At 43.0% G+C, this 24,436-nt stretch overlaps 1 protein-coding gene across 1 annotated transcript in view; it reads right to left on the reverse strand.

The window, feature by feature from the left end:
• Nbn (nibrin) overlaps positions 1-16,178 on the reverse strand; it is a 36,143-nt gene extending 19,965 nt beyond the window's left edge. Inside the window, exons 1-8 of the mRNA XM_032905532.1 lie at positions 15,988-16,178; positions 11,581-11,714; positions 9,947-10,095; positions 9,452-9,611; positions 8,311-8,414; positions 4,907-5,024; positions 3,546-3,739; positions 2,727-2,824 (exon numbers count right to left, since the gene is read on the reverse strand). Coding sequence (XP_032761423.1) covers positions 2,727-2,824; positions 3,546-3,739; positions 4,907-5,024; positions 8,311-8,414; positions 9,452-9,611; positions 9,947-10,095; positions 11,581-11,714; positions 15,988-16,024 — 994 coding nt within the window. The 5' untranslated portion in view covers positions 16,025-16,178. The remainder of the gene's footprint in view (positions 1-2,726; positions 2,825-3,545; positions 3,740-4,906; positions 5,025-8,310; positions 8,415-9,451; positions 9,612-9,946; positions 10,096-11,580; positions 11,715-15,987) is intronic.
• Positions 16,179-24,436: the final 8,258 nt, after the last annotated feature.

Genomic DNA, 24,436 nt, shown 5'->3' on the forward strand with positions numbered 1-24,436 from the left:
AGCCAGCGGGACTGTGTCCCTGTTAGCTGTCATCCTGAACATAAAAGCCAGTGGCTCTTGAGTACTGCGCAAAACATGCACTTACAACCAAATAAAGCACCCAGCTGTCTGGGCTACTTCCTAGAACATTCTGAACTAAAGAATCCCAATTTAAAGTAAAAACTGTTTCTGCAGTGTGTATATATATAGTTGGGAATTAAAAAGAAACAGAAAGCAGATGCCACAAAGGGGGTACTGACACAGGACCAGCAGCTATTTTCATGTTTATGGTTTATGCCTTAAATGACTGATACTTCTGGTTCCCACCCCCATAATAACCACAAAACAAATAGCACATGCCACTTCTAAAAGTCGGACAGATTTGTAGCAGACTGGAAGGGATGGCCTCTCCAAGAATGTGGTGATCTGCAGGGAGCTATGTTTGTTTTCTTGTTAAAGGGTGAAGAGTTCATCTTTAAGCTTCTAATCTAAGGATCAATTCTGGGAATTTTATTCATGAACTTTGGGAAAATATTAATCATGACACAATTCCAGCAGGAGAAGTTACATTACATGTTTAAAACAACCTAAGCACTTCAAACTCTATGTCTGTAGGACTTGGTCAGCAGGAGAAGAAACGAGTGTGCTTCAGTGAGCAGATCAGACTACAAGTGTGCAATGCAGCACGATGTCACAACGGCTGGGAGGTGAGAATTGGCCTTGTGGACTGGCTGGTTTATGAACTCCCATTACTGTGCTAACTTCTCTCTACAATAGTTTCCTTGCCTATACACTGCATAAAACACCCTTAAAAAGATTCTTGTTTCAAGCTGAGTTGTACTGATGCATGTAAAATGTTTCTGATGGCTTCTGTACATGCAAAGGCAGCAGTGACTGCTGCTAATCAGTACCACAGTCTCTCTATACCTGAACCCTAGTCACTAAGCCTTCAGTGGCTCACTCCTTCCAAACTCTAATTTCAAATATTCCCTATCCATTTAAACGCTAAATTAGAGTGCCCAACTGCACAGGTACAGGTCAATGCACTACAGCAGCCCCAAGTGTAAGTGGGGACCATGTCCTCTAGCTGAAGTCCAAAAACTGTTCATGAAAGCAGGCAAAGAAAAGCTATCAGGAGAAATACACATAAACCTCTCTGAAGTCCCCTGTCCTGCAGGACATAGCAACTCCTGTACCTAAGGCTCGAGGACACTGCAGGAGAGGAGACAGAGCCACGGCAAGACCCAGAGGATCGGGGCTTTGCTAAGAGACTGTGCTTCCTAGGAATGCCAGACAAACACCCATAGCCTCACCAACACGACTGCTGAAATGTGACCTAAATAAGGTTAACAATAATAGATAAACCGGAGTGGTCAGGGGAAAGCCTAGGAGGCCTCAACCCTACATACAGAACTACAGGCAACTGAGTGGGAGAGATTGTCTTCTCTAGAGAAGAGCACACCAACTGGTTATCCAGTACCAAGTAGTCATTCCTACAAACATACAAGTAAAACTAGACACACACACACACACACACACACACACACACACACACACACACCACACCACCACCACCACCACCACCAATTAATGAAAAAGGAGGCCATGAATTTGAAAGAGTGCAAGGAGGGATCTATGGGAGGGTTTGGAGGGAAGATAGGAAAGGGGAAAGATGTAATTATATTACAGTCTCGAAAGTAAAATGAAAAAAATCAAACTCTTTAAAAATAATAATTATAAATGAATCAACTTATTTCCAAAAAGACAGATATAAGAATATATGGTTTTCCTCAGCTGTTCTGTATTCTAAGACACTGTTCCTCATAGCAGGTATTACCAAGTCCCTTGTGTTAAAAAATGGCACAGTATGTGTACAGCAGACCTTGATTACTTCATTGTAAATGCTAAGTCAATTGTTGTCCTATTGGTTGGGGAAATATGTCAGAAAAAAATAAGTTGACATAGATGCAAAACTCTTCTCCAAAAATGAACATTATTTTTATATTTTTCAAATAGGGTCTTGCTGTATAGTCTAGGCTAGCCTGGGAACTCATATGAATCTAAACACCTTAGGTTTATGATTCCCCTGCCTTCATACTAAGTATCTTTAGTAATTCTGACTGGATTGGTAACTCGGTGGAAGCAGAGACACAGAGACCCAAATGTAGCAGAGCAATCTTTGAGGCCATCTCTGAGTAGCTCCACAGTAGTCTTCAGTCTGCATTTCCATTCTGGACCCCCAGGATCCATTTGCTACACCAGAGCCATGCGATCGCTCTGCCTGGAATTCTATGTCAGGCCCCGTGCAGCCGCCTTGCCTAAGCACTTCAGGCTGCAGGGACTCAAGTGCCTCGTCCTCCGTGCAGTCTGAGCCTGCACACTTCCAGTCAGGGTTACGACGCCTCGCCAGCTCCCTCTTCACACTTGGCTCTCCTGAACTGAGGTGTGTGCTCTGCCTGTGCACTGTCTGCATCCTGACCTTTAGAACAGAGAGTTCAGAAGAGCAGGGGCCCTGCTCATTCCACTCACTAATGAACCCTCAGCAACCAGAGCAGCACCAGCATTACAGCAGAACCATGTACCAAGTGAGTAAATTAATGGACGTATAAATAGATGGGCTTTAAAGAAGGGTAATACAGTCACACTTTGCCAAGTATGACCAGAGTAAAGTGTGTATACACACACACACACACACACACACACACACACACACACTTTGTAAAGATTTAATAAAATGTTTGATTTACCTGTACAAGGCTGGCCCTGTGGATTACAGTAACTCTCTGTAGTCATAAAAATAACAGCCAATCCAATCTCTGCTTCAGGAATAGGTCTGAGACCATGCCTATGAGAAGAAAATAGTTTAAATATAGTCGTATATTAAAACTAACAACTTTCATTAATTTAATACTGAGTTTCAAAAATGTATTTTTCTTCCCAAAGAGATGCTAAAATTTTATGGCATAAACAGAAAAGTAAGGTCATCCTTGGCTACATAGCAAGTTTGAAACCAGCTCTGTCTCAAAAAGTAAAATAAAATAAAAATCCAAAAACAAAACAATACCCTCCAAATTTTATATATTATCAAATATATAAGTACGAGTGGTTATGAAGGGTAAACTTTTCAATTGTACATACTTTTAGAAAAGATTCTTTTGAGTTTTAACCCCAGCTGCAATATACAGCACTTAAAAACTACTAGTCCATTACGTTTAACAAACCACGGCGTGTGGTGGCACATGCCTTTCATCTCACACTCAGACAAGGCAGAGGCAGGCAGATCCAGACCAGCTGGATCCACACTGTGAATTGTAGGACTGCCAGAGAGACACAGTAAGGTCCTGTCTCAATAAAACAAAACAACCAAAAGAAGCAAATTCTATAGATTTTATTAGAGAAGCAAAAGACAGAAAGTACCTAGATAAAATTACACAGATATTCCATTACCTAGCCCCTCAAATCACAGTTCTCGAGAACATGGCATGATAAGCCCTTGTTTATTCTTTTGTATTAACTGGGCTGATGTAAAACCTACTTTCACTTGTAATTAGTGAAGAGCTGTGTACCTTTGAAGTATATCCATTATCAAATGAATCCACTTCCTCTGGGAGTCCGTAATTATGAGCTGTGTGTTTGTTATTCCTACGTCAACAACACAGGTTCCGGGAGCTGAGAAGAAGCTCTGTTCCTCTTCACCTCCTTCTGCCATCAGCCTGGCTTCCCCACCTCCGAAAACAACTGCCGAGCTGAGTTTCTTATGCTGGAAACGGGAAGAAGCATTTTAAAAGGCAAAGCACCAGCTGCAGTGAGGGTTCTAAATACACTCCCATTCTGCACAAATTTAACTTGGCAAGGAAAACAGAAGTGTCATCCCCTTCCCAGTTGGGAACTTGGGCCTCCATTTGAAAGCCCCTAGGTCAGCAGCCCCGTCTGTAGCCCACATCTACACTGTTTTCTCATCACACCCCGACGGTTCTCCTGGGGTAGGTGAACTCCATAGTTCATAACATAAACTTCTGAAATCCACATTTTTGGAACACAAATGTTCTGTTAGGAAACCAGTTAGGACTTAAATTATTTTCTGTCTTCCCCACTAAGGTGCTCACGTAAATGAAATAGGCCCATTAGCCAGTGTTAGGAAGTACCAGAGTCAGATACATAATCACTGAGCAGGGTCTGGTGCACAGGTAGTTTTTTATCTTCCTTCACACATCTACAGGAAAACCCCAAGTGGGAAGCACTACCAGCTGTCGATAAGAGCAGTACTGTATCGGTAGGACAGATGTGTCAGGGATTAAGAGCACTGGGTGGTCTTCCAGAGGACCGGAGATGGTAATAACTCACAACCATCTGTAACTCTAGTCCCAGGGGATCTCACTCCCTCCGCTGACCTCCAAGGGTTCTAGGCATGCATGTGCTGGACATGCAGAAAAACCACCCATACACGTCTTTTCACATCTTGGTACCTTGGCTGGGAATAGGACTTCTAAAAGGCAAATATGTCTGGAAGGCTGTGGTACAAGGCCATTTCTGCTGGCTACAGGCAAGGTTTCCAGAGCCAAAGAGAACACAGGGCTCTTCTTAAAACTGAAGATATTTATGCCCAAGATGAATCTGAGTTCTATTTAGACAAGAGATGTGCTTATGTGTATAAAGCAAAAAATAATACGGTGACTCCTGGAGGCAAACCAAACAAAGGCAGAGTGATTTGGCGAAAAGGAATTCAGGTCTATGGAAACGGTGGCATGGTCCCGCAAAGGCCGTGGACACAGAATCCGTGTGATGCTGTACCCTTCCTAGATTTCAACTAAAAGCAAGTAAATAAATAAAAGTGAAAAACAGACCAACCGCACACCCATACACAGAGAGACAGACAAACAAAAATTTTTAAAAAAGCAATACTAATGTATGCTAGCTTTAAAGTCACCTGTTTGGCATTTAAAAACACGAATGTTTTTCCTTTGAAGATTTGTTTTCTTTCACGTCGTCCGGACAGATCGACACTTTTACTTCCAATAGCTGGTTCATCGATGGGTGGGTAAAAACTGTAAAGATAATCAAAACGTACTCTAATTATGCACCATTCTCTATGATCACTATTAAGTGGGCAAACAGAGTGACTACGTGCTACCACAAAGGCGGATTTCAGTATTACTTGACCAGGCTCACTGACACAGGTCTGTACCCCCAGGAGGTAGAAACAAAAGCTAGTACTTTGAAGGGTTTGTTTTGGGCAAAGAGTTTTTATCTGGAACAAAATAACCAAAATGGCTTTTCCTAAAATACAATACCAGTTCCGCATATAATGCCTGTATTTTCTTAAAATGAATACACTAGGAAAGATGATTACATACGACACATATTTAAGGGGAAAAAAAGGTGAGAGGTTGTTAGTGGCACATCTCTTCTCAGCCAAGTTCCTTGGTGAATGTATAGAAGGCACAGTCATAGCCTGGGCTACAGAGTTAAGAGCACTGCGTTTACAAATCCGACTGCTGTTAGCAAGCACGCTCTTTATTTCAGGAGTCACCACTTCCTCTCCCAAGATTCCCCACTACAAACATCATCCAGAAATGGCTATGCAAAGGGCTGGCAGAATTTGTAGTCTTCACATAGCCAGCAAGCTATACATGCATGCTAGAGACCTGTGGACTCTCCGGACAGTGAGTGGCTTGTCTGACATAACTGAGAGAACATGCCACAACATGAGAGTTCTGTACTAACTGAATGGGAACACCCCCCTGTTTCCCTTACAATCAGACATATGCAATGTAGACGTTGCTATCAGAATATACATGACACAATTAAACAGTCTTTTACGAGTCTTCTAAAGGTGACAGAAACAAGGAATCACAAATCACATCAGGAACACACACTGGGGACGGTCTTACTGTTTTTTCTTGATGACCTGCAGGATGCAGACATAACTGTACTAAACAGGACAGCACTTGCTGCAGACTAACACCGTATCACGGCCCTGATTTAAATTCAGACCTAGTCAACACCTTTTCAGAACTAAAACAGTAGTGATATCAAGAGTTACTATAGCTTATTTGCTATCCCTTTTATATTTGTTTCTATTATTATTGTTTTCAATCTTATGAGTGTTTACCTACATACATGTGGGTATACTATGTGTAGGCCTCAACTAGAGTTACAGACAATTGTGAGTTTACCATTTCCGGGCTGGGAAAGAAACCTAGGGTCTTCTCAAAGAGTAGCTGGACTATATACTATTTCAAAAAAAAAAAAAAAAAAAAAAAAAAAAAAAAAAAAAAAAAAAAAACACCCAAAAAAAACAGATACAGATATAAGGATCTACTACTGGGTGAATGACTACATATGTTTTAATTTTGTAGGTGTTTTTATGAGACAGTGTCTTGCTATAGAGCATAGGCTAGCCTCCTCTTGCCATATTGAGCGCTAGGATTCCAGAGTGCACCACCATGCCAGCTCTTAATAAGAAACATGATTGTCAATTGCCAGTAGAAAACTGACTCCTATAGTAGGCGGTGAGTTAGGAGTTATTCAAAGTTCTCCTAGAGAAAAGCTATTTCACTGTGGTCATGTGTTAATTTTGGATAGAAATCTGAATAGAAGGATGATTCAATGGCTAATTCTAAAAGTCCAATGACAGAACATACATACGCCCTGTAGTAAACATTTACCAGGCTCTCTATCCTAAGGCAGCCTGAAATCAACAATGGCTTCTGATTTGTAGTCAGAGTTGTTATTGACAGGACTTAATGGACTCCCCAGAGACAGAGAGACAGACTTCTGAAGGACAGTATGTTTTGTTTAAAGACAAGCCAAATTTGAAATATGTAAGGGATGCTTCCTGAAGCTGTTTGACAAGGCTGTAAGACTCAAGGTTAAGAATCACTGCTGATCAGAATCCAAAATACCGTGTTATTTGATAAACAGATTATAAAATAAACCTCCTAGATAAAAATTATGTACATATAAAAATCCAAATCAACCATCCCAACAACCAACCAACCAAAAAACCAGAAGAACCTAATTTTTGGCTAAGTTAAACAAAGACACCTATGATCAACAGGGGCATGAGCAGTTCCTAAAACAAGCAAGTGGAGCCAAAAATACACTCAGGAAGCAAAGATCTCTGTGAGTTCAAGGCTAGCCTGGTCTACATACTGAGTTCCAGGCCAGCCAGGGTTATTAAAAAAAAAAAAATCTGTATTGGAAAAAAAATTACTTGAATTAGGTAGTTTAAAATTAATAATAAAATTAACTTGCAAAACATTTTAATTAAAATTTTTTCTTTAAGGCTGATGACGTAGTTCAATTGGTAGACTGTTTGCCTGGTACGCACAGAAACTGTGAAGTGTGGAACTCCACCTGTAATCCTGCTAGCCAGGAGGAGAGGAAAGATGATCACAAGTTCAAAGTCATCTTTTGAACACATGAGTTTCAGGCTAGCCTGAGACATATGAGACCCTGAATCAAAGATAACATCAGGGCAGGAGGGATGGTTCTGTGTGTAATTCACTGGCCACTAAACTTGATGCTCTGAGCTCAATCTCTGGCACCCATGTGGTGGAAGGATATCCACTCGTCTACCGTGGCACACGTACCATACATTACATAGTAACCTATAAAGATAAGCTCACCAACAGTCAGCTTTACCATGGAACCTATGAAAAGCATCAGGTTTCTTCCTATCTAATCACAATGTGTATTACTTCAAAGTATATATATATAAATTTCCTAAGACGGTTGGTCAATATTTGACAGAATAGCAAAAGCAAATAAGAGCACAAACCTATTCAGATATTTTTACAGTTAGCAGCAGCAAGCACTTGTATCAGACAACATACTCAGACTTTACACACTGCATACTACTACTCATATCGAAAATAGCTCAGCTAGGAAGTATTTGTCACCCATGACACACAGGTGTGCTTCGTTTGGTTGAGAAAGGGTTTCACCAAGCAGTTCGAGCTAGTTGTGAATTCACCATCCTTCTGACTAAGCCTCCTGCTGAGTTTGGAGCAGGAGTGTGGAGGCTAAGCCTCTATATCAGCCTAGCCACATTTTTGGATGAGGAAACAGAGAGCAGAGTCTTGACTTCAAGAGTCTTGCTGTACAGCACAGTTTTGGGCGTCCTCTCGGATGATACCAGGTACTGTCATGCATGCTCTTCTGACCACACATGAGGGTCATTCATTGTCCTTACATTGTGCTATTTAAATATTGACACTTACTTAAGATTTGTTCCATGGCAACAAGAAATATTTAACATGGGATTAATATGAGTAAAACCAATGCCTACTCATTTCTAGGCTATTAAATTTAACCTGAGTTATATACCTTTCAATTTCTGGAGGTTGTTTCTTGGACTCAACTGCTTTGAGAAATTCAGAAAAGTATTCTGGCTTTACAATCGGACGTCCACAAATGAGTGCACATATAGTCTAAAATGGAAAATCAAATGTATTTATAAATACACACATTCAAATAAATAATATTTAAATAAATACATACATTTATTTAAAAGACAGTTATGTTATACATTAAAAGAGGTGGCTTTACACTATTTCTCCTTTCCAATTCCTTAATGCACAAAGGAGACACGTTCTAAAATAAAAGTCAGTCCTTGGTCATAGCTTAGGTTTATATGACCATTACACAACCACTTAAATTAGAGAGCCCTCAATCACTATTGGAAAGGCACACACACATATCTACAGATCCAGGTTGGTGAGACTTACTGAGGTAATACTAAACTACAAGGACTCCACAGTCCTCATGAATAGAACCTTCAATGCAAAAGAGGAGTGTGGTATCATGAAATGAATGGTAGGTGAAACGAATGGTATGAGGACAGGAGACAACTTGACACAGGAGAAATAAGACGCCAACCTTCAAGAGCGGCGAGCCCACTAATTGTAGTCTCTGCCTTAGACTGAAACATGATCTATACAATCAAATACATTTCACAGTAGAGGACCACATAAAAACCTTTTTAAAATGTCAAACAGAAATCTGAAATGTAATTTGTTGTGCTTCTGCTTCTCTGAGATAATAAACTATGAAAGCCATTCATGGCTCCAGCCGCATATGTAGCAGAGGAAGGCCTTGTCGAGCATCAATGGGAGGAGAACCCTTGGTCCTGTCAAGGCTCGATGCCCCGGTATAGGGGAGTGTCAGTGTGAGGAGGCGGGTGGGTGGGAGAAGCACCCTTATAGAAGCAGGCGGAGGGCAAACGGGATAGCAGGTTTCTGGAAGGGAAACTGGGAAAAGGAATAACATTTGAAATGTAAATAAAAAATATAGAAAGAAAGAAAAAAAGAAAAGCCATTCAAACCCAAATACAATCATGGGATAGCCATGCATGAATCTACAGCCATTTTGACGGTTTCAAAGTAAATGACTGTAAGTCTGTGCACATTAAGTAACTGAGGGTAAACTGACAGAACTTGATCCCGACACACACAGACTTCCAACCTACTTTAATGGTGACTTTGACTGACGACATGGCAAGGTGAGTACACTCTTCCGTCCAGCTGTTTGCAGTGAGTCCTCCAAGCTGTAATATAGCTTGGTTTAAAACAGTTTTCCCAGAGACATCTAAACAAGAAGAGCAAACAACCAGAGGCTCGTATTCTACTCTGCAAAGGAAAATGAGTTACATCCAGTCAGATTGTGGCGCTTGGGGCAGCAGCGTATAGGATTTTTAAAATCTCAGGCATCGTAATTTTAATCTATTTTTCCTAAGAAATTATCATTTCTTCAGTCTTGAGTCCTATTGAAGTAAAAGCAATGACCCAAATTAACATTACGATGTAACCCATGAGGACCCAAACAAGTGAGTTAGTTCCCTGTTATAACTGTCAGGCCCACACAAACCCATTCAGATACACAGTGACAACTCATAATCCAAAGTCTCTTCCTTTACAGTTTCACACACAGCTGTGGATTTCACATTAACTCTGAAACTTCTTACCTGAATTTACTTTCAAACACCCCAAAGGTAACTCTATCTCCTGTCTTCAAAGTGGAGGAAAGGCCATTCTGCATTTTTTCTTCGTTAATAAAGGTTCCATACTTAGAATTATCTTTTATTGTTAATGTAGGAATTTCATCCGTTTGACTCTGAAAAAAAAAATCAAATGATTTAAAGTCATTTAAAGTCATTTAGTACTTACTAATTACAGTAGATCTCACAAGATGAATAACTTTCTAAGGAAGCAGAAACTAAGTAGCCGATGTTTCCACTTAGGCCCCCTTCAGCGAAGTCACTCACCTGGCATTTTTCCCTAAGGTCATTTCGTAAAGTAAAGCCTTACCCTGAGAACAGATCTCACTGCTAAGGCTGTAAGCATTTCCTGAGACGCTCCAACCAGTTCTTCTGAGGCTTTTCCTCTGGTACAGGCTGCTTTGTGTTTAACACGCAGGTGTATTCTCTCCTGCACACCGTTTATACGATCAACACCATATCAGTAAAAACTAACCCCGTGAGAATACGAGGAGGTTAAAAGGCCAGAGTGCCTGACTGAATGCAACTGTTTTACTTCATCTAGATGAATTTCAAGAATAAATATTTTCTCCATCCCTAAAAGAACAGACTTAAAACCTGAATTTCTCCGAGCACATCCAGCATTTACACACGTGCACTCTGTGCACAAAAAAAATAGCTGTTCTTGCACCACAAATACTGACAGAAGCACAGAGCACAGGTATTTAAAAATACTTAACCACCTTTACAACCTACGGTTGTGATAAAACATACTCAGATCCGGCCTAGAAACATATATCAATTCCTACTCTGAAAATATGCTACACAGGAAAAGCCAGTGTCAACACAGCGCATAAAGTCCTTTAAGGCAGTGGGTTATAAAGGTAATTCACTGTTGTATTCCTGGAAGTGGTGCACGATTAATGTACACAAACCATTCACTGCCTAACAGTTTGGATCTGAGTGTCTTCCAGAGAATCATGGGTCAAAGGCTTAGCTGTCAGCCTTGGGGCCAGTGGACAGAAGTTAGCTCTGGAAGGGTAACCTGGAAGAAGCTCTGGGGCCTCCACTCTTTGCTGTGTTTCTTAGCTGTCAGGATGGAAGTAGCCTCCTGTGAAGTGTTCCACGATGTATGGCATGGGATACAGATTCAATATGGTGAGCAAAAAGACCACAGGTTGAAATCTTGAGCCACAGTCTGTATGTCCCTCTTTAATCTGTTTTATCTTAGGTAGTCTGTCACGATGGCAAAAAACTAACATGGGATGTTTTCTAACAGTTTTTCTGATGTCAAAATCACACCCCCCAAGCAATTAACTATTCAAATGGAAGCTTTCTATTCTTTTTTTCCGTTGTTGTTTCTTGTTTTGCTTTGTCTTATCTGCTAACAAAACAGTAAAATAGGGGCTGGAGAGATGGCTCAGTGGTTAAGAGCACTGACTGCTCTTCCAGAGGTCCTGAGTTCAATTCCCAGCAACCACATAGTTGCTTACAACTATCTACATGATCTGATGCTCTCTTCTGGCATTCAGGTGTCCATGCAGATACAACACTCATATGCATAAAATTATAAATTTTAAAACAAGCAAAAAAAAGACAGTAAAATAAAATTAGCAGCATACCAAACTGGTTACAGGAAAGTTTACTCTTAACACAGCATGATTTCGACTGATTGATTGATCATTTTCGATTAGAATGGCACAGTTTTTCCTCCCAACAATGTACTCTACGCCAGCCAAAAGTCGACATGGTTCTCCTAAGGGAAAACAGAAGTAAATGAGTGTAAGGTACACATACATGCATACGCGCGCGCACACACACACACACACACACACACACACACACACACACACACACACATTCATGATACAGGACATAGTATATATGTATTACAAATAACTCATACTTCTGCCACTTAAATACTAAGCAACTTGACATTATGCATGTGTATATTTATATAAATTATATATATCCAATGTGAGTTTTTCCTATCAAAAAATTTTCTAGCTTTATGTGTTTTGTCTACATCTACATATGTGCATCGTGTGTGGGGGTCCCTGCCAGTGCTACAGCCGGCAGCAGAACAATTCACAGAGAGGCAAAGATGAAGCTCGGTTCAGTTTGACTTAGTTAGCCTGTCCTGGTCCAAACTTCTAGCGTCTGACACCAGGCAGTTGACATTAGTCATATTTAAGGGCAGCACAACTTTGAAAAAGTTCCTGATGACAATTAATTCAGTTCTACTTGTGCAACAAAGCTTAAGACCTGTTTACACTGAAACTCTTTACAAAGTACACATGGCTTCTTCCATAAAGATGGGCTGTGTTGACTCAGAGACATTGCTTAAGATAAGGGTCTAGGGAGAATGAATGAGGTAACACAATGTCTGTGGGAGTCAGGATTGGCCTGGCCCTAAGATAACACAGAAGTCACTTAGGCTGTTGAAAAGTACAAGTGACATTGCTCATAAGGATGGGTTTAATGGACCAAGAAGCAATGCTCAAGATTTAGGGAAGGATGCTGGATAAACAAACATTAGTCTGGGAAATCTGGGTGAGGTCTGGCCCTACAGAGAGCAAAGACACCAGGTTTTGAAGGTGAACTACATCTTTCCCCAGCATTCCAAGTGGAAAATGGATATGGACAAACATCTCCTTCCTTTGAAGAGATAAGCCTTCATGTTTTACTTTCCTGGTTTTCCTAGTGTTTATTTGTATGCACAAGGATTTTTGTGTCCTCTACGATCATGTGTTTGATGCCCCTGTAAGTCATAAGAGGGCATTGGATTCCCCAGGAATTGGTTATAGATGGTTGTAAGTCACCATGTGGAACTGAACCTGGGTTCTTTGCAAAAGTAACAAGTGATCTTAACTGCTGAGCTATCTCTCTAGCTCCATGTCCTCGTTCCTAATAAAGCCTCCCTGAAGAATATGAAAGGTTATCTAAGTACATGGGTACCTTTTTCATTTTACAGAGGGAATACTGAATTAATACCCCCTCCAACACAACATAAATTTAATATATGATAAAACAAAATCACACTACTGATTTTGGAGTTGATTAAATGATTGTAAAGTGTAAGTGGGAAAATATATTAAAAATAAAGCTGGACCTAAAAAGCACATGCCTTTCAAGCCAGTACTCAGGAGGCATAGCCAGGCAGATCTCTGTGAGTTTAAGGCCAGCCAGGTTGATATGGTTGAGACCCTCTCAAAAAAAAAAAAAAATGGCAACAAAATAGTTATAAAAAAAATTTACTTATATGTATGAGCATTTGCTTGAATGAATGTCTGTGCAGCACATTCATGCAGTGCTCAGAATCCAGAGGATTCCGATTACAGCTGACTTGAACCCAGATCCTCAGGAAGGGTAGCCAGTACTCTTATGATGCTGAAATTTATAATCATATTAAAGGAATTTGCCTTATTAGATTGCAAAATTTGCCAAAACGCTACAGTCTAAAGATATTTCAATGGACCAGGGGGAAAAACTAAATTAATACAATTAAGATCAGGTTAGATGCAACTATACCTTTGGAAGACTTATGCTCTCCTATTAACAGTCACACTTCAAATTAGTGAGAAAATTATTTAAAAAAAAAAAAAGTTGTGTTGACCCCCTACTCAGTGCCTAGATGAATGGTGGGGCAGAGAGCGCTTCAGAGATGACCTCTGTCAAGGACCACTGAGAAGACACCCGAGGCCCTGGTGCAAGTAAGATGCAAGTAGGGAGATGGAGAGAAAGAGAAGCAGAAGGATGTGCTACAATGAAGAAAGGCAGAGCTGGAGACTGGAAAGTAGTGAGAAACAGCCGAAGTGAGCGCCTGTGATGCCACATGAGGCCATGTCTGGGTCCACGGCCCTGCAGCAGTGGGGGTCTGTGCTGATGTCCATAGCCCATGTTACCACCAAAGGTCATGTGGACATCCCTAGTCTGGGCTACCAGCTAGGGCCATGTTGATGTCCAAGGGCTGTAAAAGCTGCCCCTGCCCCTCACCAGCTGTGGTACTCTGAAGAGCTGTCAGGCTGACCAACTCAGCTACAACACAGACCCAGACCCAGGGCTTTGAGTTGGCTCACCCTACATCTAGCCCATTGATGTAGAAGCATAGTAAGGGGCTGGTCCCCCAGAACCAAAATTGCAGGATCTCCACAGCAAACGGCAACAACAGAATATCCAAGTGGAGTCCTGGTAAGGATCCAGTATTGATAGTGTAGCAGAAGACAGAGGACTTGAACCAGACCAATGACTGACAGCAATGAACATCTGCAAGAATAGCTGTTTGGGTAAAGGGCTATACCGTGTGACACACTGAAGCTTCCAGAGTGAGATTTTGTTTTGTTTGCTTTTTTTTTTTTTTTTTTTTTTTTTTTTGGGAGGGGAAGGTGGAGGGTGGATATGGAGGGATGAAGAGATGAGTTACTGAAGTGCATGCTATGAAATTCACAAAGAGTCAATAAAATATTAAAGTTGTAAATCAGCAACTGCTGGACTAACAGCAGTCATGCTAGAGACCTGTGGCATTTGGAGGGCATGGGCTTCGATTCCAGCTGGTAATTATCACAACTTGATAAATAGCAGGAGTCCAGCAGAACCCTGGCATCCTTCTAAACAGTTTGCGTTAAGTCCTGTCAATGAGACTTCCATTTGTTTTATTTCATTTTTGAGAGGAAGTCTCACTATGCTGCCCAGGTTGTCCTCAAACTCAAGATCCCCCAGCCTCAGCTTCCCTGGAGTGGGGATTACAGGCAGGAACTGTCACTCTCAGTTTACCAGAGATGAACTTGGAAGGTTTCAAGGAAGGCAAATAAATATTCTGTTAGTTTCTGCTGTAACACAAAGGTGACCAACTAACTTGAAAACTAATCCCTTAGCTTCTATCAGATTCTGAAATGCATCTGTGATATTGGTTCTAAAAGCATATTTATTCTGCTCTCCTGTTAACAAAGGGTTAAGGCTACCTTCTAACAGCCAGGAATCAGCCAGTCCAGACTATGAAAGGATCAGATAGAATCCTTATACTGTAAATGCCTCTTTAAACACCCCTCAAGTGGGGTGGCCGAAGTAAAATTGAATCTAGGTGTTTTTCTAAGTTATTTCCTTTTCTGCCTATAAAATATTGCCTGACCATGGTGTTGTGTGGAACTCTGTGAAACTCTACTCGTTCAAGATTCGAATATCCTCCCTTTACCCAAACTTAAATTTGGCAGGTTTTTATCTATTTTGAGACAGGCTCTCTTGTAGCTCACAGGCCTCAAACTTATGTAGCTGATAACCTCTGACTCCGGGTCCTCCTTCCTCAACCTCCCAAGTGCTGGGCGCCTGCACCACCACTTCTAGAATGTTTCTATTTTACAGACACCCACAGAGCTAGCCAAGCTCAAGGCTAATTATTCAGAGTCCTACTTGTTCAGCAACACAAATTTGCGTTCTACCTATGCAGTGGCCCAACCCACATGGACAATCTTTCAGACTTCATCCTTCCCTTTAAGCTATTAGTAAACTGCATCTTCATTAAGTTCCCTACGAACAAGATACAGTCGCAGGCAAGTACTTAATCTTCCATCAATATTGACTATATAAGGGGACAACCACTTAACACGTGATAACTTTTTCACTGCGGAAAACTGTGTGAGTGGAAGGGGAAATTGTGACAACTTTAAGGCGAGCCTATGGTGTCACGTGATTTCTCACAACTATGCTGTGGTCTGTGTCAGTCCCCACCCTTGGCTGGGCGCCTGGGCTAACTCCGCGTAGTGTTTCCATTAAGGGCTTAAGTTCTGCACCCTCGGCTCGCAGCCTAGCTGGAGCCGTCTAACCTGGGCACGCACAGCTCACCGCCCGAATTACGGTGGGCTCCTATCTCTGCTCCCACCACCCAGCTTCCGTGTTCAGTCAGCTTCGGCCGCCTAGGGGTCCGCCGGAAGGCGAGGAGGACGGACCGGAAGCGCATCCACTGCTTCCCCACCCCCACCTCCCCTGGGCCGTTCCCCGGCAAGAACTCCCTGCCGTCTCCTTTACGCGCCTACCTGGAGCCGCACTTGCGGCCGGGAGCAGCTTCCACATGGGTCCGGCGTCTCAGAACCCCGCGACATGCGAAGCCAACTGCGGCTGCCCAGCGTGCGCGGCCACCGAGCTGCACTGGCGCGGGCTCAGGGACGTGCGCGTTCCCAGGACTCCGCCAAGTTCTTCGGAAACGCGGGAATGGGGCCAGAGCGCGCCGCCAGCGCGGGCGCCACCTGGTGCTGAAGATGCAGCGGTGCAGTGCAGAAAGTGTCCTGGGAGGAAGGTGATGGACCAAACTCACTTCACGCTTTTATCAACGAACTGTAATAGTCTTAAAATCTCGGAAATGATGTGGATTTTAAATTAAATGCATCAAAGTGCTGGTTGAGTATATTATTTGCTGTATTTAAAATGCCTTAATTTACATCATTTGTGGTAGTGTCAGTCAAAATGAACATTTCACGTCAGAGCCAACAGTATGTTTAATCTTCTCCACTCTTTCTTGAGTGTATTATACCAGAACCGTGTTTATGTCTTTGCACAATGTCAGAATTTACTGAATAATATTAAATTCACAAGCTGCATTGTTATCTTTGACTGCAATTTGCCAAGTAGTCCCAACTTTCCCTAACAGTTGATCACTGGCAAACAGGTTTTAGTCCAGTTGTAATATTAATACATCATAAGGCAAGAGTGTGTGTCCATTAAAGAGTGACTGCAACTGCTGGGCATGGTGATGCACACCTTTAAATCCCAGCACTCAGAAGTCAGAGGCAGGTGGATCTCTGTGAGTTCCAAACCAGCCTGGTCTACACAGAGAAATCCTATCCAAAAATGAATAACTACAACAGAGACACAGGGAGAGACATCAAGGGATTTGGGAAGCTAAAGTATAGAGCTGAAACAGATACAAGCAGGGTACATGCAGCATTTACCTAGCATGCATGGATGGTTGGTTTTGATTGTCAGCACCAACAAACAGCACAGAAATCTTCCTGCATAGCAGTAATTGACTGGTAGCTTACATATGATATTGAAAGGTAAAAGTTTTAAAGTTGTCCCCCTAGACACAAAGTTTAGAGCAGAAGAAGAGAAAAAAACAGGTTAGGCCCCAGAATTATATGTTCCAAGAAGCCTCTCCTAGGGCTATAGAATGGGTAATTACATGGGCCGGCTCAACAGCTTTCTCCCAGAAACTAACTGACCATAAATCTTAGAGAACAATCTTGAGAAGCAGGAAGCAACTTCTCCTAGGAACTAGCGGACCATGAAGTTAAACAAACTGAGAAGTAGTAGACAGCTTCTCCTAGGAAACAATCTTGGGGGACAGAAAGTTTTTCCTTGTGATTTTTCACTGTTATTCTACACACTTTCCGATGACGCCATCCCTGCCCCCTCGGGTTGTGGTTTCTCCCTTTAAATACCTCTTCTCCCAGCCTCTCGGGGTCAGACTCCACTGCCCCTGCGTGGGATATGAGTCTCGACCCCAGTGCACTGGTTGCTATCGATAAACCTCATGTGATTACAACAAGGACGGTCTTGTGTGAGTTCTTGGGGGGTCACGTCATCCCAAGACTTGAGTGAGGGTCTCCCCACTCTGGGGGTCTTTCAATATACAATAAAATGTAAATGATATTTAAACAGCCATCTGGTTCTATTACTTAAAGAAAAATAAACAATCTATACATGTTCAGCAGAATACTTTTTTAAAAATAGTATTTTAGGTCTGTGTTGTTAGAATCTGGAAACCCAGAACCCTGAGAATCTAAGACTTAGCAGACAATCAACTATTTACACTAAGAGACCTCTTCCTTTTTTTTTTACAAGACAGAAAACTGAACTTGAAAGTTAAGCTTACTATTCTTTTCTTTTTTGTTGAAAGAGTCTCATTACTTGCCTGGAACTCTCAATGTAGACCAGGCTGACCTTGAACTAACAGAGCTGTGCCTGCCTCTGCCTCTGCCTCTCAAGCACTAGGATTAAAGGTGTGTGCCACCATGCTCAGCTCAGTTGCTAAGCTTTTTTTTTTTTTTTTTTTTTTAAATTGTTCCCAGACTGCAAAGCTGCAAGGGACTGACTCCAAGTACTTTCCTCACCCCAGAAGCTATGAGCCTTGATTTAATCCAAATGACCTGTCATAAATGTATACAAGTGGAGGCCTTCACGCTGAAGGCTTTCCACAGAGATCTCTGGTCCAGCTAGGAGTGCGGGTTAAGGTGAAGGGGAGAGAACTCAGGCAGGAAGTGGGGGGACTGCTTCCGGTGCTGGTGCTGCCGGTGCTGCTCCCCCTCCATTTCAGCCGCTGCTGGTTGCTTGGGCCAGGCTGAGCCAACAAGAGACTGACTTGCTGGCGAGGGGTCCAGGAGAGCAGATCTCTTCTCCAAGCTGCAGTGTTACAGAATAATTCCTTCACACCTTTAATCCTTCTGAATAGGATTCTTAAATACGTTTTGGGGATGGGTCAGTGTCTGATAGCAGGTACTTCTTATTGGTTTGGCCTGAGAGCGTGGGAGGACCTCATCTACATATTTGGGGGCATGGTCTGATCTGTCATGACTGATCTGTCTTGAGCCTATGTGACCTGTGGTCTAGTCCTCACCTGTGGAGGAGGGGCTTGGAGCATTTGCCCTACATGGCTGATCTGTCTCAAACCTCTCAACAGAGGGTTGTGGGGGGCTGTAGCTACGTGAGAGGGGACTGATCTCCTGGGAGACTGGGAATGCTCCTGACGCCCCTTAGAGTCCCCGGGGATTTGACCTATCTGGACCCTGGTACTTTTCACAGCCCACTGCCCCACACACAAGGTACTGCATACTGGGTTTTTATAAAGCTAACATAAATTTTAACCAGTACTTCAGTAACTTCTAAACAGCACTTAATCAGGACAGTTGAATTTCCGCCTCAACTCGGTTCAAAAATATCAAAACCAAACACCTGAAGTTGTTTGTATTGCTTTCTTGCTCAACTTACTAATGGATTAGAATGTGGGAGACCATGAAAAAAGGACTTGTTACAACCACAGTGTCAGTTCCTGTCCTATCATTCTGGCCTAGCAACCATTCTTCACAGGCAGGGAAACAGTGAACATTTCCTGTCTATTACTAGGCTAAGGCCTGTTTGAAGTACTTTAGACTTCTTTGGGGGGGGGTAAAGGAAATGAGGTAAGTTCTACTCACAGAAGCAGGTAACTAACATGTATGTTCTCACCTCAAAAAGATACTATATTCTTAGGCCAAATATGAGTGGTCATCACCCCAGTATTCATTCAGGTTGTTCTAAATTCCCTGTTCCAACATGGGCATAGCTTCCTGAAGATTTTATAGTTACAAAAAAGTCTTGAATCAGTATACCTTGGTGAAAACGTCAGGTAAGCAGGTTACAGCAAAGGAGAGAAAATACCATAGGTCTTAGCCCTTTTGTTACTGGAAGCAGGTTGTCTGCTAATACATGTTAAAATGATTTAGCTGGTACAAAGCTGTTAAGTCAGATGCAGAAGTAGGTCCAATAAATGGCTATTGAGGATGTTAAAGGTAGCCTAAGGTAGTCTAGCTTTGAATTTATCACATTTCAACTTTTCACAGTCACAGAGTTTTAATCAGTTACTCTGTCAGCAGAGAAGCAGAATGAAGCAACCCAGATCTGGTGCCAGCAGCCTGTGGACTGCCTAATCCTTTAGGTTCTAAGGAAGGGACAGCACAGAGTTGGGAAGTGTAGGGCTGAGGGTGTCAGGTGCATGGGCCAGCTAGCAAGTGAGCTGCAGGCTGTGCGTGGGCAGTGGCGCAGCTCAGGCCAAGACCAGCGCAAGAGGAGTTTCAAGGCGATGGTGCCACCGGCTGGGGATGATGCTTTGACAGCAAAAAGATAGCACAGAGTTAGTGATTGTTTTAAAGACTTTTATGAGACCTTTGGCCCCGAAAAAATTCCAGTTGCTGCCTTCAGTGGCCAGACCTTCAACACTTGCTCACGGAAGGAGAGCATTCATTAAGAGAACTTTCTTTGAGGGAGCCTGCCTCCCTCCCCTTATCCGCTGGCCCTATTCCAAGAGAGGAGTCGGTCTCCAACATTAAGTCACCTTCCCTGTTAGTCATCATTGACACGGAGAGTGCCTCTGATCCTTTCCTGCAGCAGCCAGTTCCTGCCCCTGTGGTCAAAATGTCCCAGGTTAGGAGGCCAGGAAGCCCCTAAAGTAGTTTCAGAGAGAATCTGCAGCAAACTGTGAGGAAGTTTGTTTTGCCAGTCAGAATTTGGAAAAGGCTTTGGCTGTGTTTACCCTACGATATCAGGAGAAAGTCTTGGCACCGGCTCTTCAGCCTACTCCAACTGAGGGCTGTGGCCAAGGTCAGGATCAATGTTTTCTTTTCCATGGACCTTTAACCCAGTGAGACAGCTTGGTGAGGGGCTGGGGGGACTGCTACTGAAATCTGGATTTCAGAGGCATGAGGAGGGTTGTAGTTCTATTAAAAGTCAGTACTCCAGTGTTAGCAATCTCATTATTGGATGTAAAAGGCAGGAAACCCAGCTCAACCTTGACTTCTGCCTCAGAAATGGCAGCGGAAAGAGTCCTTATAGCCATTTATCTCTGACTGTAGCTTGCTCTCTGATACCCGAGGCTTCAATTGAATAACACCCCCCCCCCCAAATCTGGCTTTTCTTCTGTGTTCACCAAGGTGCTCCAGGGAGCAGACGAGCCATACAATTCTTTTGTCAGCTGCTTGGCATCTAGCACCCAGGTCCTAACCATCTCTCCATCCTTTTGTTATATCTTACTGGAAGCCTAATGTTGTCTGGAGGCTGGGTCTCTTGAGAGAAGAAAAATCCCGAGCTGACACTGAAGGGAGGTACTCCTTAAGGGAAAAATCTAAGTCCAGAGAGACAGCCGGTAACAGACCAGCTGCCCCTCTGCTCACCTTTCTGTTTCACAGGCACAAGGCTTATGCATAGTTTTGGCCTTTTCATCCCAAGAAAGCCTCCTCGTTTAGCTGTGTGACTGAATGCTAGTTGTCCTCTTTGGCGGACCTCTATTTTCTAGACTCTCTTCTTTTCCTCATCTGGCCACTTGAGATGCTTGTTAGTAGCTGTTGCAGGTCCTCTTTACCACCGAGGAAATACAGATTTTACTAGAGGCCAGAAAGAATGTTCCAGACCCAGATGGAAGGGGCCCTCACTCCTGCCTGTTGACTTCAATACCCCTGAAGGTAGGGAGTGCCAGGTGTATCACCAGACTCCAATAGTGGGTCTCTGAGGGACTGGAAAATGTCCCACCAATTTGGCTAAGGTAAAGGAAATGTTTCAGGGGCAGAGAGAGTCCCCCTCAGCATTCTTGGAATATTTGATGGTGGCTTTCTGTCAGTTCATGCCCTACAACCCTATAGCAGAAGAACACAAAACCACTGAAGAGAAAGTTGCAGAAACTTGAGGGGTTAAGCTAAATTGCTGACAGAGTTAGTGTAAGTTGCAGAGAAAGTAAGGTTGAAGTATGGTTCAGGGTCTGTGCACATAAGTGGACAACATCTAATAGCTGTAGAGGAAGATGCACAAGATATCATAACAGAGAGACTGAGGAAGAGAATGAGGAAAGAAGGCAAAAAGAGCAGAAAGCTAGGGAAGAAAAGAGACAGAAAGAAGAGGAAGCTAGAGTGCTAAAGAGAGATAAAAGACAGGAGAGGAACTTATATTGGCCACAGTAGTTAGGAACTTAGGAAGACAGTACCTGGCAACAGAAGAGAATTCCTGGCTGAAGATCAATGTGCCTGTTGTAAGGGAAAAAGGGCACTGGGTCAGGGACTGCCCCAGAAAAAACAAGATGGGCCTCTCCAGTGGGCCTGAAGGCAAGCCTCTCAGTCCTAGAGTGCTGGCTATGCGCAAAGATGAAAGGGAAGCCCACCCAGTTGTTTTGTGAATACGGGGTCCCAACACTCTGTGCTCCTACGCCCAAATGGGCTAGTGCCCAGCAAAAGACCTTGGGTACAGGGGACTACCAGCAACAAACAATACTCCTGGACTACCCGAAGAATGGTGGACCTTGGCATAGGCTGGGTATCCCACTTGTACCTTGTGATCCTAGATTGCCTTTACAAGTTTGAACCCTGCAACCCTGCTCCTAGACCCTGACCTAGACACCCCCTTCATGACTGTCAGCAGGTGCTCGATGAAGCACAGGGGTGACATAAAGATCTGACTGACCAGTCACTAGAAGGGACAGATGCCACCTGGTTCATGGATGGGAGCAGCTTCTTAGAGGAAGGAAAAAGACAGGCTGGGGTGGCAGTGATACATGGAAACAGAGTCATCTAGGCTCAGGCCGGACCAGAAGGCACCTCTGTTTAGAGGGCAGAGCTCGTTGTCCTCACCAAAGCCCTTGAGTTGGGAAAGAGGCTTAACATGTATATGGAAAGCAGGTATGCCTTTGCCACAGCCCATCAACAGAAGGGCCTGCTGATATCTGAGGGCAAGGAGATTAAAAACAAAGAAGAGATTCTGGCTCTGTTAAGGGCCCTCCACGACCCAGCCAAGCCAGGGAAGAACTCTGGTACGGGAAAGAACTCTCAACGGGAAAGAAGATCCTGCTACAAAAACAGGCAGAGGCCATGATAAAACAAATGCATCAATGGACTCACTTAGGGGTAAGCAAACTCATCCAGACATTTTCAAAAAGTAAATATTATGGCCCAGGTCTCAAGCATCTCATGGAGCAGATAGTGCACCGATGTGTGCCATGCCCAAAGGTAAATGTTTGCAGGAATAAAGTTGACTCTAGCAGGAGACTCTGTGGGGATCAGCCTGGGGCCTACTGGGAAGTGGACTTCACTAAGATAAAACCAGGAAAATATGGTAACAAATATCTCCTAGTGTTTATAGATACTTTCTCATGATGGGTAGAAGCTTTCCCCACCAAGCAAGAGACCTCTTTGGTAGTCATCAAGAAGATACTGGAAGAAATCTTCCCCCAGTTTGGGGTGCCCAAGGTGATCGGGTCAGACAACGACCCTGCTTTCGTTGCCCAGGTAAGCCAGGGTGTGGCTAGGTATTTAGAGGTCGACTGGAAATTACATTGCATCTACAGACCTCAAAGATCAGGACAGGTAGAGAGAATGAATAGAATTCTAAAAGAGACCCTGACCAAATTAACCATGGAGACTGGTGCAGACTAGGTGGCACTCCTTCCTCTTGCTCTCTTCAGAGCAAGAAATACCCTTTCCAAATTCAGCCTTACCCTCCCCCCTACTTTGAACCTCAGCTCCTCTGATTGTATTAGATGATATTATTGAACCAACATGTCATAGTAATAATGATTTGTATGCCAGACTAAAAGGCCTACAGATGATACAGAAAGAAGTCTCACCAGTTCCAGGTCAGAGACTCCGTCTATGTACGACAACACCGGGCCCAGACACTTGAGCCTCACTGGAAAGGACCATACCTGGTGCTACTGACCACTCTGATAGCCGTTGTGTCAGCCCTTACCAGTCACATACTAGCTGTTGGGACTAGGGGGCTGGGAGACTCAGATCTTAAAAAACTCCCTAGACTTGCATGTCAGATAAATGGATACATCAGACATGTGACTGGGGGGTTGCTATGATGGGGTTGCTGTAATGTTCACTTGAGGAGTGTGCTTTGGAAACAAGACTTTCATGTTTGCCCTGGGTTCCATCGAGATAGGCCCCTCAAACGTAGGTGTGGGGATAGGTTTGATTTCTATTGCAAACGATGTAACATCCCCTTACTATGAAGGCATTGCACACGTTAGTACTCCTAACACTTCTTGGGCCTATTCCTCAGGAATCACAACCTGTATAAGTTTAGAAGTTCTAAAAAGCAATTGTGACTTTTGTGTGTTAGTTTAGATAGTGCCTAGATTGTTATGCCATCCTTATTAAGATGTACTGAACTACTGGGATCCTGATGCTAAAGTCTTAGTAAGACACAAAAGAGAGTTGGGGATTACTCTGGCAATTATCTTAGGGCTGAGTTTAGGTGCTTCAGGGTCAGCTATGGGGACATCTGCTATTGCCCTACAACACAAGGCTTATGAAGAATTGAGGGCTGCTATTGACTTAGATATAGAAAGAATAGAAAAGACTTTAACTGACCGCCAAGAATCCCTGACCTCCCTCTCAGAGATAGTCCTTCAGAATGAGAGGATTGGATCTACTGTTATTCCTTAAAGAAGGTGGCCTGTGTGCTGCATTAAAAAGAAGAATGTTATTTTTATACAGATCACTCAGGAAGAGTTAAAGACAATTTAGCTAAGATTAGAGAAGGATTAGAATAAAGTTTTTAAAACAAGAGAGAGCTCAAGACAAAAGTTGGTTTGAAACCTGGTTCAATTCTTCCCCTTGGTTCACAACTCTGGTTTATGGTTTAATAGAGAATGTGTTGTTAAAGCAACAATATGGGCCCATCGATAGTGATGAGGCTGAGTTATGATTTTAAGATTAAAACCATGACAAAAGAAAAAGGGGGAATGAA

This window comes from Rattus rattus, chromosome 1 (assembly GCF_011064425.1).
Source record: "Rattus rattus isolate New Zealand chromosome 1, Rrattus_CSIRO_v1, whole genome shotgun sequence".
Classification (NCBI taxonomy): Eukaryota; Metazoa; Chordata; class Mammalia; order Rodentia; family Muridae; genus Rattus; species Rattus rattus.